Raw genomic sequence first — 15,526 nt, forward strand, 5'->3', positions numbered from 1 at the left:
TTCTCCTCGTACTATGAATAAAAAGGCACTCTAAAACTTCTAATAAACATTTTAAAAGAGGAGACATCATTGCACAGTAAATACTATTCCAAGCTTCACTAATAACAATAACTATGTCGCAGTGAGTATCCAGAGGTTTAAAATCACCTGTACCGCATCAAATAATTAAAATTGATAGCATTTCGAAATTGGATCGTCGAGCGCTTATAAGATAATACAAATTATACACCTAAATAATACGAAAGAATGCTATTATATAGTGTTTCCAATGGCTGTAAAATTAAAAATGCTAAGAAATTATTTATGATAAATTCCTTGTATTTCAGAATATCCGGCATTCTTTACAATAAAATTCATTATGATTTTGAATAATGAATGTTTATTTAGAAATTCGTATTATTCAGGCGGAATGTCGAAAATAAAATGAAAAGAAAGAGAGAGAGAGAGAGAGAGAGAGAGAGAGAGAGAGAGAGAGAGAGAGAGAGAGAATAGAATAGAATAGAATAAGCTTTATTAAGCCGTGGGGTATAACCCCGTAGGCTATGAGCAGAATACAATGCAGATACATTAATTTAGAGCGCAGTAATAAGCGATAAAGTTATACGAATAAATTGTGATTTAAGATGAACATAAGTTAAACAATATAATTAAGGAGAATGAGTGTGAGATTATGAAGCATACATAGCAATAAATGATACAATATTCGCATGAGATGGAAAGAATAGAGATATGTTGATTGACAATAGGTTAGGTGACAAGATAGATGAGATCACAGAGCAGGGAGAGAGAGAGAGAACGAGTATTTAATACACGTTAAGCGACTACAAACATTTGATCACCTTTTTTCCTATCGCTCCGAAAACGTTGCAAGATCGCCGACTGTCCTTGCTGATGTACTCTGCCATTACTCATCGTGTTATCCATATAAGTCCGTTTTTAGTTTTACCTCGATCAGAAAAATAGATTCTATAAAGCTCGCGGTTTGATACCTATTGTCGTCGTCTTTTGTTACTATGACAATGAACCCTAACGAACGCAACTTGCCACCTAAAGTATCCCTCGGTATTCGGATTGATTTATCGCAACTTCAGAGATAACGTTACCATCGAAAATTTCTATTGAATCTTTGAAAAAAAATGGACAAATTCTTACAAAAGCTTTCCTCTCAAGAATATTTGAAAATTTGCCGAGTTTCCATCAAATACTTTCTGTCGCGAAACACTAGGCGAGACCTCTATAGCTGATCCGTCGAAGTAAGGAACGTCAGATCATAATACACAACTAACGCACACATGCCTGCGTCATACGGCAATGGCTGCGTTGCAATGAGGGATAGATGTCTATTCACAGGCGGCACTCGCAACACACAATACTTCTCTTTACACATCCTAATGAGATAAACCAAGCGCGACTGGTCTTTTGTTTTTTTTTTTTTTTCATGAAACTACAGAGCATTACCTAACTGTCCGTGAGAGACGTGACGACTCGAGAGAAAGACAATGTAATGGTCAGAGCTGATGACGATTCAACTGTAATACATCAGTCGTTTGTTCCATTACAAAAGAAGAGAGCCACACCAGTATGTCGTCGAGTGCTTTTAACTTATCAACACGTTTCTAGGTAAGACTTTTTTACATTTATTGTTTACACGGCCATTGCGCTGCTAACATCTTTGCTGCCATGCACCGTGCTGATTGGAATGCCGCATTGCTCGAATGGTATCTTGTTACGCAGAAAAAAATGATAATAAAACTTCAATTTCAGATGACTCATAACTGGAGCATTAGCTCTTGGCTCACCTAGTCTGTGTATTATCAGGCTTAAAACAATGAAAGTGAAGAAAACGAGAAAGTAAGCGTATGCGTGTGGCACATGACTTGCTCTGTTGAGTTACGGCAAGCAAGGCAATTAGGGATGGCGGAGGATCCCCATAAACTTGCAGTGATGATGAATAAGTCTCAGAGACTTGTCCTGGGACTTGCTGTCTTACTGTTAGTCGATATCATTTGGGTTTCCAGCTCCGAGCTTACAAAGTATATTTATAAAGAAGTAGCTTTCGACAAACCATTCTTTAGCACTTACATCAAAACTTCAATGTTTACGCTGTACTTGCTTGGTTTGTGTTTTTGGCCACCATGGCGAGATCAGTGCAATAAGCCAGCAACTTATATGGTGAGTTCTTGAATATGCCAGTTATTAAGTGGATACAAAACAGTAAATGTTATACATTGTTGTATTATTGCAGTTTATAGACCCTAATGTTGAGGATGAGAATTTTTATTCAGAAGCGAGTACAAGTTTGAGTGACCCTACATTTGTACCAATTAAAACTTCTGAACAATGCGAGAGATCTTCTGGTACTGAAAGCGATGATTCGTCTATTAGATCAGTAAGATTCAGTAAATTAGCAGAAGTTCGACATATGTCAGAGAGTGATGCAACTGAAGCTCTTCTAGCAAGATTAAGTTATCAAGCAAGTGTTAGAGCAGGCGAACATGCTAGAAAACAAGCTAATAAATTTCCTGTCCACAAAGTTGCTAAGATTGCACTTTCTTTTTGTTTCCCGGTAAGCGAGAAAGAAAACTGATTTTCATAAAAAGCAATTGTTCAAACTAGTTCATAATTTTTTTCTTTCCTATAGTGGTTTATAGCCAATTATTCTTATCAAATGTCTTTGTCACAAACAGAGGCAGGAATTGTTACTGTATTATCTTCTACATCTAGTTTGTTTACTTTATTCCTTGCTGCATTTTTTCCAAGCAATAATGGAGATAAATTTACATTGTCTAAATTAGTTGCTGTCACAATAAGTTTCTTGGGTCTTGTATGTAATCTACACTTTTTAACATTGCATTAGAGTTGAATAAAAATTCAATGTATCTAATATAAAGTATTTTGTTTGTAGGTCTTAGTTGGGTTTTCAGACTTAGCTATAGAAGTCAATCGTGTACCTACTGGTATAATATTAGCTCTAGTCAGTGCATTCTTTTATGCTACTTACATTGTATTCTTGAGAAAAAAGGTCGATCACGAGGACAAAATGGATATACCAATGTTTTTCGGCTTCGTCGGCCTCTTCAATTTGACGCTTTTGTGGCCTTTATTTTTTATACTGCATTATGGCAAATGGGAAATATTTGAATGGCCCAATCCACAACAGTGGACATTTTTAATAATTAATGGGCTGATAGGAACTGTTTTGAGCGAAGTTCTATGGCTATGGTACACAACTAAAGTACTTTCAATACATTTATACTAAAAAAAATTACAAATAACATGTTCTTTACAGGGGATGTTTCTTAACTTCGTCACTTATTGCAACATTGGCAATTAGTCTGACCATGCCAATATCTATGATAATTGATGTGTTATTAAAAAAAGTGGAGTACCCTTGTATTTTCTATTTAGGAACCATTCCTATGATCTTGGCATTTTTAACAGTATCTCTACTGTCACACTTTGATAATTGGGATCCTGCTCTAAATTTGATGAAAAAATTATATAAATGGACTTGTCGTAGAAGCAGAGCTCTAAGGTAAAATATATATATTTTTTAATGAAATTTCCTATGGAAATAAAATTCAATTTTCTATATGCATTTTATTTTTATTGTGTATTTTTTATGTTAGGATACCCGACCTAGAGGTAGAACAAACAGAGTCTCTTATTGGTATAAATAGCGGAGATCACGAAGCGTAACTCGACAATAAATGTAGAAGTTACGTGATACTTGAGTTTCTAATATTGAAACGGATAAGCGCATATTTAACGCTGAGTTGTAAAGAAAAAAGCACAATTAACATGCTTGTTTTTGAAATGCTGAGTAATAACAAAAGTAAGTGCCATAAGCATGCTTAAATTAGCTCAAAGTACATATTTTCAATGTTAAGTTATATATTCGTAAACATATTAAGTGATCCGAGAGAGTTTTATTCGAGTTGAATAGTTGCAAGGTTACTTTTAAATAAAACTTATCAAAAGTTATTATAAAGATAAAATTTTTTTGTAATTAAATAAGGATTCCATTACTATTTAATACGTTTACTATTTTTAGGACAAAGCACGCATAACGTGTTGACGTAAATTATACTGTACTTTTTTTCTCTTTCATAAGTATTATTAAAGTTCAAAAATAGTATTGTCAAAATTTAAATCTATCGTAAGTCGCTTCTTCAGATGCTTAAAGAAAAAATAGAATAAATAAAATCTATTTATCCTTAAACCAAGTATCATGTAAAACAATTATAATAGAAAGCCCATGTGATAATACACTGACTGTACAGGCTGTTGAATTTTTAATTTGAGTTTAGTAGCTTTGTTTATACGTGAACATTTCTATTCACTGTTATTAAAGAGATATATAAAAAATCAAGAAGTAAAACTAACTTACCAGTATGAACTGATGAAAGAACTTAATCAATCGTTCTGTGACGATTTTTTCAGAATCACAGAATCGCTATACATTTGAGAGTAAAAGTTTTATATTATTATTATTATTGAAGTTCATAAACAAAAAATCGAATTTAACCTTTCTGCGTATGCGTTTTTATATTATATAACGTGCATTTTATGCTTTCATACAAATTTTGTATTAGTTTAGCGCAAAAACCTTCAACATATTATATCGCATATATGATAATTACGTAAAAGTATCTTCATTTACTTTAGAAGTTTTTCACATACAATATTATTCAGAATTTATAATTGATACTAATATACCCATTTCAAAATCCGTATTATGATTAGACATATTAGCAATCAACTCAACATTCATCGTCTATGTGTTTAACCTTTTGATAATCATTATTTCTTCTATAAACCAATAATTTTATGAAGTATTCGAAATTTATTAAAGAAAATCTTGTTATAAAAAAAATGGCATCAGTAAGATAATTTTTAAAAACTATACAAGTTTCAAATAAAAAATCATCTACAATAATCATGGCATATTGGACCAACTGACATTTGGCGTGCTGAAAAGGTATTAGTGGTAGCCAAAAAAAATATAATGATAATTTTATTTAATGTTGTTTTAGTCTAGTCAAATGAAAAAAAAAATGTTAGTTACTTTCTGACTAAATCTAGCTTAAATCCATTTGTAGATACAAACAAGAGAATCGAAAGCACAATTAACGTTTAGTTGTGGAAAAATTTCAAGTAAGCAATATTTGAAAAAGTAAGCCGTAGTTTTGTAATAAAGCAAACTCGAATCAAAAGAAATTGGTAAAATCATGATGTAACGCACAGAGCAGAAAATTTGAAAAACGTTGTGGTAATATAACGAGAGACTAACGTTTTCGGATTATTCTCTTTTTTCGAAATAATATAAATGGAAATCGTAGGCGAGATTTTTTTGTAATTCCAAAAGTTAGCTTGATAATGTGATAACGGAACGTTTTTTCGGAGTGTGACAAATTGTTATAATTACTCAACGTGATAAGCGATTTTGTCATAAGCCCTAGCTAACTGTTCCTATGTGTATTATTATTATATGTATTGTATATTTCATGTACATATTAAATAAAAATATATTGTACAACCATTATAAAAGAAAAATATCGTAAAAAGCGTCGATAAATGATTAATAAAACAATAACAAAACTAAATATCTGAAACTTATATTCGCCCTTCATTATGTTATTCTGGCTCGCATATAACAAATGAAGACATCTTGGAAAAAATAAAACATTGCGATTTCATGTTTATTTTTGTACTCTGGAGTAGCGCTTGAATTTCGTACTCAAAGTTGACCAAAGTATACTTCTTAATGATTAAGATTTTATTCAATCGCGTAATTTTTTCAACGAAGAGAAAATTGATAATTATCACTTAGAAAATTGTATGGGTTAGTAACCGGTCAGCAATGGCTTACTACGACAGCCGTTTGCCAATCAGATCATCTACGCGAGGTAAACAGCAAGTAATGTGTAATTTGATGCAGCATTAATACGTTAATGAACGATCGAAACACAGATGAAACTGAGTGTCAACGGCCGTCAACGCAAAAATATGCAAGCTCCTTACGGTAATCACCTGTAAATTTTTTTCAATGGACTTAACTATTGTATCTTTATAAGAATCTACTGCGAAGTATTCCAGAGGACACATCGTGGCCGAAAATACCTGAGCGAAAGTTACATGAGAATTTTAACAATCCGAAAGCTCCGTACGTGGTGGCATTCACGAGAAAAGCTCCGAAAAATCAAATGGTTCAATCACCTCATTCGCAGTACGTTCATTTGATTTTCAATCTTAGTGCTCGATAATTATTTAATTTCTTCAAAGATTCATTAAAGCTACGCCGAAAAACGATGGGCAAGGACGTAACATTCCTTTGAACATCTCCGCAACTTCGCAACGCACTAGTCTAACCGATCGTCCAGCCACAGACCCGAGATTCAAAACGTACGTAATTACAAAATCCCTGTGTTTGCGAAATAACGGTATTCTACACATCCCTCTTAATATCAAGTCTCACTCCCCCCCCCCCCACTCTTTTAAATGAACTGTAAATTTATATATAACATCGTCAATAAAAACATGATAAATCAGCGCATTCTTTTTCGCGTAGCACTGTCGTCGCTATTGCAGATAATACATCGAAAAACGAGCAAAATGTATCCCACGAGGCACCAAGAAACGATGCGTAGGTTGCTTATTAAAATTAGCTAATTTTAGATAGTATCGTGTTTTTTTATATCGATAGAGGACAAATAGATTGGAGAAGTGAGGCTGATAACAAAATTCAGCAAGCGGTTGGTAGCCTCGGTAACCTCGGTAACGTACAAACTATTTGCGAGAAATTCGAAGACGAGAAAAAATATGATGACGATGAAAATGCTCAAGCTGTTGGGAAGAATGAGAGTGTTGATGTTATCTTTGAAAAATCAGAAAACGTCGTTCGCTGCATCACGCAGGTAATGTTAAAGCCTCTAAGAAAAATAACGCTTGTAAAAATTCATCATTTCAGCAAGATGCCCATCTGGCGATATTCGACGACTTCAGAACGGGATCTAGTCGTACGACAAAAAATAGCTCTACACGTGACTGAACGGTTTTTCGCTAAATATATACCGATAAAATTTGTCACGCGGCTGACATGCACTTCTCTCTAATTGCAGCGAAAAATGAAAAAAGTGTCATGAGTAATAAGAGCTGGTCGTCAACTCGGAAGACCCAAGAAAGTAAATGCTTTACAATCGATTTTATTCGCACACAATTAAGTTAGACTAGCTTTTTACAAGAACAAACGAATGAATCCGCGTTGAGCGTTATTGTCAACGGTCACGATATACATATAGCGCTCGATGACAAGCCATATAAAAGCACTCGATTACGTGCATATACTAGTCGCCTTGACGGCTGCAGTTATACGTAAGTAGATAGATTTAGGCCAAGTTTACCGAGAACATTTTTTGCCCGCGAGATATCCTCTAAAAAGCTCTCGTGTAATCACGGCTGTCCACGGAGAGAAATAACATTAAGAATTCTTCTCAATCGATCGCGTTGGAATTATTGTATAATGGAGTTTTTGCGCAACGTAGCTGCGGATCGCCGGCGCGTATCGAGAAAATCGAGGCCGTCGCAGCAATTGCAGTGCGACACGACGACAACGGCGACAACGGCGACAACGGCGACAACGGCGACGACGACGACGACGACGACGACGACGACGACGACGGATTCTGAAGCTCGGTCGACGGCAAACGGAATCGGCCAGTGGCGTTCGTGGCGTTTATCGAGTGGTCAGATGCGCGACTGCCAGCCGAGCGAGGATGACACTACTGACACAACCACGAGCTGCGACGGGCGATTCCACGATGAACGCGCTGCTACGAGAAACGGCTGCTACGCGTTCACTGCCGGCAAATGTTTGGCAAGGCACGACGACGATCGCTACTGCTTTTGTAAGACATGCACGATGACTCGGGGAGGTCGGTCTGTCTCGCTCGTCGCGGCTCCTTCGTCTCTCCTCTGCGCTTGCTCCGGGTCACGAAACTCATTGAGCAATGTGACGAGTGCGAGTTGCGAAATAGCGCGCGAACCGAGCCATTTCGCAACTCTCACGATGGACGATCAGTCGGCGGCCGCGCGCGCTCGCTCTTCCGAGTCTGCCGAGTGCGAAATCCTTGGGCTGTCCGCAGGCATTCACTGTCGGAAATTCTGGCCGACAAGCAAACTCGCCCTGCACTCGGATCCCCAGATGGCTTCTCCGCAGAGGCGTCGCTGCTCGACTCCGCACTGCTGCGCGAAGGATTTGCGGCGTACGGTCTCGCAGACGGACTGCGCGTCGACGAAGCGCGACGGGACGCGCCGTCCAAAAATCGACGACTTGTTGCGCTACAGCGATGCGCTCAGCGCTTTGCTGGACAAGCGACCTGGCCACGGGGCCGGGGACGGGCTCGCGTGGAGAGCGCGCGCGTTACTCGAGTGCGATCTCGGCGCGAAGGGAGCACCGGCCACCGGCGACGAGGAGCGATTCCGCTACGCTTGCCAACTGGCTATGGGTGCTCCACGAACGAAGAAGCCGAGACCCGACGACGACGCGCGGCCGTTCGTCGCTCTCGCCAAGGACAAGCCGCGTTTGTAAGAGTTTTGCCTTTCGTTCCGGTCGACGATTCTCGGCAGCCTCTGATGATTCGCGGCCTCATCCGCGCGATTCACAGTCACGGCAAGACAAATGGAAACGGAAGCAATGCCAATTTTGACAATTTTTCAGAGAGCGCGTCAACCGTGAGCCAAGTTCGACGGTGGCAACGCCGGCAACCCCCCTGGGAGACAAACAACAAGTCGATAGTCTGGCAAAGCTGAAAACAGCTGGTATCATCGCACACAGACACGTCGTGCGTACGTAAATTATATCGATCCCCTCGGCAACAAGATAAAAAAAAAGTTAATTATGCCAACGCCCCTGTGCTCGCTTCTTCTCAGTACTTCCCCTCTACGTGATCCTGGCGCTCAGCGTAATCCTCGTTCTGCCGACATTCTACGACTACTTTTTCTACGAGGAAGAGGAAGTCGAAGAGCTGAGCTATCTGGAGATTATCCTCGACTATGTGATTTCATCGTTCCAAGAGGCGTTTGGTGGCCTCTTCGATGCCATTGCCAAAATGTTTTTTCAGTCGGTTAGCGATATGATAATTCTCTCTCTCTCTCTCTCTCTCTCTCTCTCTCTCTTTTTCTCGTACCGCATTTGTTTTTCTTTTGATTTTTCAACTCGACTGGCTGCCTTCTTTTTTTTCTACGTGCGTAGCGAACCTGCAGAAAGTGCAGTGGCACTGTCCATAATTGACGTAGTTATCTCGTGGTTGCGCTATCAGTTGGTTCAATTCTCGATGAGGCTGCTGCTGCCGGAATAATGCTGAGGTTTGGCCTGCTGTTGCCGCTCGTGTGCTCAACCGACCGAGAAATTGATCGATTATGTGTATACCTCGCTCTTATAAATAAAATAAGACTATCGTAGATTTTCAGCTGGTGTCCTGCCAATTGCTTTCAAACTCAACATTTAAAAAAAAATTAATGTCACGTGAGGTCTTTGTCGTCGAGCAAAAAATTTCTATATATTTCACATAGATGTATCGCGAGGGTCCAAAGTACCATTGAATTTGATCGTTATATGTACGAGAGCTCGATTTCCTTTCGTAATCGCGATCGAACTATTTTTTCGCTTATGATTAGAAATCACACATGTCATTTGTTTTTCTGCGTCTTGAGTAATCAATCGAGTTTCTCAATTGTGACGTTTCGTTTTGAGAGTTGCAAACACATTTCAACTCGATTGCATGGAAATGTGATTGGCGATGAAATATAAGCATTATGTTTTGTATGCTGCATGATAGCAAAGTATTGAATTCGACAAAAAAACTCAACGGAAGAAATAAAGAATTTGTTGCGAGGTATCTCAGCGGTAGAGGCTCGCTGGTGAAAAAAGAACACAATGTTTCGAGCTAATGCCGCAGTGTACTATCGTACAGCCTGTGTGATTCAATTGCACGCTGTAACATAAGAAATTTACCTGTAACGTGAATCCGCCAGGAAAAAGCTTTGGAAATGATCTGTACATCTCGGCTGCCTTTCCAGTGCACGAGTTTTGTTCTTCTTATACGTTTACGATAAGCCGCTCGTACGCGTACACTAAGCAGTTTTCATTGCAACGAGTAACAGCTCGTTTTAATCAATGCGTTATTATAGACGAATCGCCAATAACAACGCTGCTAGGATACGAATTTAATTAGTGAAATAACGTTTGTACACGCGTGGAAGTCAGTGTAAATTATTTAAACTTCGGGGTTGTTATGCTGCAACAATGAAAGACTATTAGAAAGCAACCCTTCGATAATTCAACGGTAATATCGTCTCAACGTTGAAGTCTTGCATGTCAAAGTCTTTTAATTAGGAGGAAAGTGCGATAAGAAAAATAAAATACAAGGCGTATGCTTGCCAAAGCCGGATGTTGGGTGTTGAGTTGTCGGTATCATCACGGATTAAGAAGAAGCCCCCTCCAGCCGCGCGAAAGCCGGGATAGGTGGAGCCGAAGCTTTCTTATAAAAGCGACGACACCCCCCGCGGAACGATCATACCAATTGGTGCATTTCACGCGCGTTAGTTTACCACGCGTGCTTGTTTGGTGATTGAAGCTTTACACGCGACACTTACACTTCACTCCGGACACTTGGGCTTCTTCGATCCAGTGAGTACTACTACACTGTCGGCATGTTTTCCACGCGAGTGCTTGAAATTTCATTGCTCGACGCTCATTCTCTACGACACGATACTGTTTTGTCGCGCCTCTCCCCGAGCAATGGACGTTCCATGTGCGCCTTTCGTTCGTTTTTCTATCAATTGAGCGCTTCAATGTCATCAGTTGACGGACGCGATTATCTTCGTTGCACTGCATCATGTGATTCGTGCGCGACAACCTACTTAGAGGCGACCTTTCCGACAGTTCTGTTCTCTTTTGCCTCAACTGCACACGCGTTCCCTTACGCAAATGTCGCAGTGTGGCACTTCGGGTCAACATTTAGTGACTTCTCCGCAATTCCTAACGTTTAATAAGAATATACGCGTCCAGACTATTGTTGACTTTCCTTACGGCATCCAAAGGTTTTCTCGCGAAAGCGTTTATCAAAGTCCCCAAAAAAAATCACGATTCAAGTCACGCGCATTATACTGACATTTAGCGTTCGTTGATGACCATCCTGCCCTTGTTGTTAATTGCAATCATTGTCATATGGTTAATTGACGGTTTATCAAATTGTGAGCAATACTTATTTTCAAATCGGTACACTTATATTTTGTTTACTTTCGTCAGAACAATCATCCGATATCCAAGAGAAAACTCTTCTTAACGTGTACCTAAACACAACTAAACAATTATCTTTTCGTATTAGATCTTTTCTGCGTCAGAAAGCTTGAGCTCTATAGCTCGGAGTATTGCATTACTTGTCTATCCGAGCTGTCACAAGCCTCGGAGGTCGACTATCATCAATTGTATGAGCCTGCAAATAATTTATATGGTCACTGACCTTCATTCGAATATAGTTCATCTGGAGATTTCATAAAGGTGAATGCAGATAAACTCTTATTTATAACGTTGGAAATTTCCCGGATCTGAAAAATATTTATTACATATTTCTCAAACATTTCATAACTCTAATAAAATCTTATATCTAAGAACGACTATTAATTAAACCTCTGGCTCAAAACTAAGTTATAAAATACGTTATACGCGTGTTATAAAGGTTTTTACTCATTCGGAATGCTTTTTTAGTCGAGCTCAAAACCACTCATTTAATACTTTAATTAAATGCAATTGCCTTTTGCAATTACATTAATTTCTAGTTTTTCATTCTAATTGCTATTCTATTCCTCATTGAAAAGCAATTTTTTCAAACTTTACGGGTATAAATTTCAAAACATAATGTACAAAAGATGGCGTGCGAGTCAGTCAAGGCGGGGGGTCGGCACAATAGCAATTCGGTGAGCGCGCGCCCACGGCGCACGTCGACGCTGAAAGAAAGGCGGGCTACATACACTGCGATCGCTCATTTCGTCGGCGAAGCGCCTCTGTAACGCACTTTTAGATCAGTCCGGTTGGTTGCCGCGCAAGACTGAACCACGTGTTGCCGCTCTCGATACACACATACGCAGTCAGTCCATTGATTTTTTGTATCGCTCTCTTGCTCTCTCTCTTCCTCTCTCTCTCTCGCGCTCTCTCTCTCTCTCTCTTTGTCAAATTACTTTGCTTAACTAGCGAATTAAATTTGTCACAGCGTGGGATAAATAGGGAGATACGAAAATGGCAAACAACTATGTAAACGACAATCACCACGCTGGGGACGATGATGGACTGACCGCAGCTCAACTCTTCTCCAACGGCGATGGGCTTACCTATAACGACTTCATAATTCTACCAGGATACATCGACTTTACCGCCGACGAAGTTGATCTGCACTCACCGCTCACTAAAAAAATTACCCTCAAAGCACCTCTTGTTTCGTCGCCGATGGACACCGTCACCGAGTCTGACATGGCGATTGCTATGGCTCTTTGCGGTGGCATTGGTATCATCCATCACAATTGCACGCCTGAATATCAAGCTAACGAGGTTCATAAGGTAAAAATCCAATTGAATTGTTTGCTTATTATATTTTCAAATTGCGAGCTATTGATCAAAAAACATGGTTATTTTGGCGCGTATGTTGTACTTTTATTTTTATATTTGGCACGCGTATGTCGCGCTCATTTTTGGAATTTTAAGATACTCACGTGTACGCGTGGACACGAAATTTTCTCAAAATTTACCCTGAAATGACGACGCACGTGAACAACAATTAATATGTTACTTTGCATTAATTAATACTTTGAGTGTGACTTAAGATAAATTGATAAAAACTATTTTCGTGTACTTAATTAATAGAAACAATAAATACTCTGAGGATTGTTATTGTTTACTTGACATAATTTGCAAATTATTGCACATGAATTGTGAAACAGTTTCTTTTCATATATGCCAATGGGCATTTACTGATACACATTTTTAGTTTATTATTATGTAAAATAACTTACATAAAGCTATCATGTCAATGTAATTAGATTACAACATTCTATTTCAATACCATTTCATAACTAAAATTTAATACCATTAACTCAAACCTTTTATTGATTTGCCACAAATTTATTTCTTAACACACTAAGGGATTCAAATATCAATATGTTATTTTGAATCAGGAAAATAATTATTCAAATGGAAAAGAATCAAGTAAAAATGTAGATTTTGAAAAAAATTTTAAGTTGATTACAAATTATTATTTTACATACAATTATCTTAATTATTAGAGCTTTATAATACATCTTTTTTTATGCTTTTGTTTTTAGGTCAAAAAGTATAAGCATGGCTTCATAAGAGACCCCGTTGTCTTGTCACCTAACCACACCGTAGCAGATGTTCTATTAGTTAAAAATCAGCATGGATTCAGTGGAGTTCCCATCACAGAAAATGGCAAGCTTGGTGGCAAGCTAGTTGGTATTGTTACCTCGAGAGACATTGACTTCTTGGAAGATTCACTGGATCAGAAGAGTGCCAAACTGGAAGTGATCATGACAAAACTAGGAGATCTAGTTACTGCCCAATCTAATGTCACCTTGCCAGAAGCTAATACTATATTAGAGAAATCTAAGAAGGGAAAATTACCAATTGTGAATGAGAAGGGAGAATTGTTAGCTTTGATGGCTAGAACTGACTTGAAGAAGAATCGTAGCTATCCGAATGCCAGTAAGGATGAGAACAAGCAGCTTCTGGTTGGTGCAGCCATCGGGACTCGTCTCAGTGACAAACTCAGACTGCAGCAGTTGGTCAATGCTGGAGTTGATGTGGTTGTTTTGGATTCATCACAAGGAAATTCAAAGTACCAGATTGATATGATCAAGTTCATTAAATCCACTTACCCAGATCTTCAAGTCATTGCAGGCAACGTTGTAACTACTCGCCAGGCCAAGAATCTCATCGAAGCAGGAGCAGATGGCTTGAGAGTTGGCATGGGTTCAGGTTCCATTTGCATTACTCAGGAGGTGATGGCTGTTGGCAGACCACAAGCTACAGCTGTGTACAAAGTAGGAGAATATGCAAGACGATTTGGAGTTCCTGTTATTGCTGATGGTGGAATCCAATCAATCGGTCACATTACCAAAGGTCTTTGTATAGGAGCCAGTGCTGTGATGATGGGCTCTCTGTTGGCTGGTACTTCTGAGGCACCTGGTGAATACTTCTTCAGTGATGGTGTTAGATTGAAAAAGTACCGTGGTATGGGATCCATCGAAGCGATGGACCGTAAAGATGCCAACGGTTCGGCTATGGATCGTTATTTTCATAATGAGATGGACAAACTCAAAGTAGCCCAAGGTGTGAGTGGCTCTATAGTCGACAAGGGTACCATTTTGAAATTCTTGCCATACTTGCAATGTGGTATCAAGCATGGATGTCAAGACATTGGAGCCAAATCCATTACTGAATTAAAAGAAATGACCTATAACGGCGAGCTGCGATTCGAAAGGAGGACACATTCGGCGCAACAGGAAGGTGGCGTTCACGGTCTATTCTCTTATGAAAAGAGGCTTTTCTAACAGTCAAGAAGACGACGTGATTCCTAAATGGATAATCAGCTCCGCTAAATTAATAAATGTATTGTATCAGAACGCCCGCGACAAAAACTTATGCAAAGGAAAAAAAATAATGATTCACGTTCTGGACACTAACGTGCAGTAATGTTGTAACGTAACAGCGTTAATACATGATTATACTACGTACCTGGGATATAGTTTCATAGCTTCAATGTTTTACTATAAATCAATGTTTTCAAAAAATGAAAGATGTCTCTCGACTCTTCCATCGTAGGTTTTTGTAAATTGTACTTTTTCTTTTTTAATAATTTCAATGGAAAAGTTAGATTTTGTATATATAATGTGTACTTATGTTAATAATTTACTGTGGTTTTACGACGAAATGATAATCAACAACATTGGTGAACTTTAACATTGTTATGAAATGATATGAATATCCCGTAATTGTCTATTATGTTTATTTTTTTTATTGAAACTCAAATCAGGTATATTTATGTACATAAATACACATTTTTTTTTAAATGTACAGATGACTAATTTTACTCTTAATGAGTAAAAGACAACATGAATTATGGGAACAGTATAGTCTTTGAATATTTTATATTCTTCAAGATTTCTTTGACCAATATTGCATATTAATATATAATCATGTTATGGTTTGATATGCATTTTTACGTGAGCATTTTAGGTGAATGTATTACTTGTCACTTAACGATTTTATATTTCTTGTATAAAATACTGATGTGTTACAAATTGAAAAAATATTTATTGTATATGTGAAGTCAACTAGTTTTACATAGCTTCATGTAAATGTACAAGTCAATGAATAATTAGGTTTTCCAATAGATATAAAAAAATAATTTTATACAGATAACAATGTGTCAAATTATGTATAAATATATGTGTA

The 15,526-nt window shown here is 38.1% G+C and overlaps 3 protein-coding genes across 10 annotated transcripts in view; 2 read left to right on the forward strand and 1 right to left on the reverse strand.

Annotated features, from left to right (window-relative positions):
* Positions 1 to 10,867, reverse strand: part of LOC131667354 (Bardet-Biedl syndrome 4 protein) — a 73,881-nt gene extending 63,014 nt beyond the window's left edge. For 5 of the 7 annotated variants that reach the window (XM_058940709.1, XM_058940706.1, XM_058940708.1 and 2 more), the window contains exon 1: positions 10,657 to 10,867. In XM_058940709.1, the coding sequence (XP_058796692.1) occupies positions 10,657 to 10,861 (205 nt within the window). In that variant the 5' untranslated portion in view covers positions 10,862 to 10,867. Of the gene's footprint in view, positions 1 to 839; positions 967 to 1,040; positions 1,158 to 1,458; positions 1,530 to 1,635; positions 1,723 to 1,799; positions 1,844 to 10,656 lie in introns of those variants that run through there. The other 2 variants (XM_058940712.1, XM_058940711.1) reach the window with 2 other exon arrangements.
* LOC131667357 (solute carrier family 35 member F5) lies at positions 1,480 to 5,589 on the forward strand. The gene is made up of 7 exons (XM_058940717.1): positions 1,480 to 1,620; positions 1,765 to 2,172; positions 2,246 to 2,566; positions 2,642 to 2,824; positions 2,906 to 3,222; positions 3,290 to 3,535; positions 3,630 to 5,589. Exons 2-7 carry the CDS (start codon positions 1,873 to 1,875, stop codon positions 3,697 to 3,699), a joined length of 1,437 nt encoding a protein of 478 aa, XP_058796700.1. The 5' UTR covers positions 1,480 to 1,620; positions 1,765 to 1,872; the 3' UTR covers positions 3,700 to 5,589.
* On the forward strand, positions 10,056 to 15,485 carry LOC131667356 (inosine-5'-monophosphate dehydrogenase). 2 transcript variants are annotated; one of them, XM_058940716.1, is made up of 3 exons: positions 10,056 to 10,690; positions 12,273 to 12,616; positions 13,378 to 15,485. In XM_058940716.1, the coding sequence occupies exons 2-3, from the start codon at positions 12,299 to 12,301 to the stop codon at positions 14,620 to 14,622; spliced, it is 1,563 nt and encodes a 520-aa protein (XP_058796699.1). In that variant the 5' UTR covers positions 10,056 to 10,690; positions 12,273 to 12,298; the 3' UTR covers positions 14,623 to 15,485. The 2 variants fall into 2 exon arrangements, with proteins under 2 accessions (XP_058796699.1, XP_058796698.1); XM_058940715.1 differs by lacking the exon at positions 10,056 to 10,690 and adding an exon at positions 11,999 to 12,149 and having other exon boundaries at positions 13,378 to 15,484.
* Positions 15,486 to 15,526: the final 41 nt, after the last annotated feature.

The sequence above is a fragment of the Phymastichus coffea genome, unplaced genomic scaffold (genome assembly GCF_024137745.1).
Source record: "Phymastichus coffea isolate CEN01 unplaced genomic scaffold, Cenicafe_Pcof_1.1 PCOF00065, whole genome shotgun sequence".
Taxonomy (NCBI): Eukaryota; Metazoa; Arthropoda; class Insecta; order Hymenoptera; family Eulophidae; genus Phymastichus; species Phymastichus coffea.

Bases quoted from the DNA above. Each gene is read 5' to 3' on its own strand.
- LOC131667357 (XM_058940717.1), top strand. From the start codon at position 1,873: ATGACTTGCTCTGTTGAGTTACGGCAAGCAAGGCAATTAGGGATGGCG. The intron at 2,173-2,245 runs GTGAGTTCTTGA...GTATTATTGCAG, and splicing joins ATAAGCCAGCAACTTATATG to TTTATAGACCCTAATGTTGA. The intron at 3,536-3,629 runs GTAAAATATATA...TTTTTATGTTAG, and splicing joins CGTAGAAGCAGAGCTCTAAG to GATACCCGACCTAGAGGTAG.
- LOC131667356 (XM_058940716.1), top strand. From the start codon at position 12,299: ATGGCAAACAACTATGTAAACGACAATCACCACGCTGGGGACGATGAT. The intron at 12,617-13,377 runs GTAAAAATCCAA...TTTTGTTTTTAG, and splicing joins AAGCTAACGAGGTTCATAAG to GTCAAAAAGTATAAGCATGG.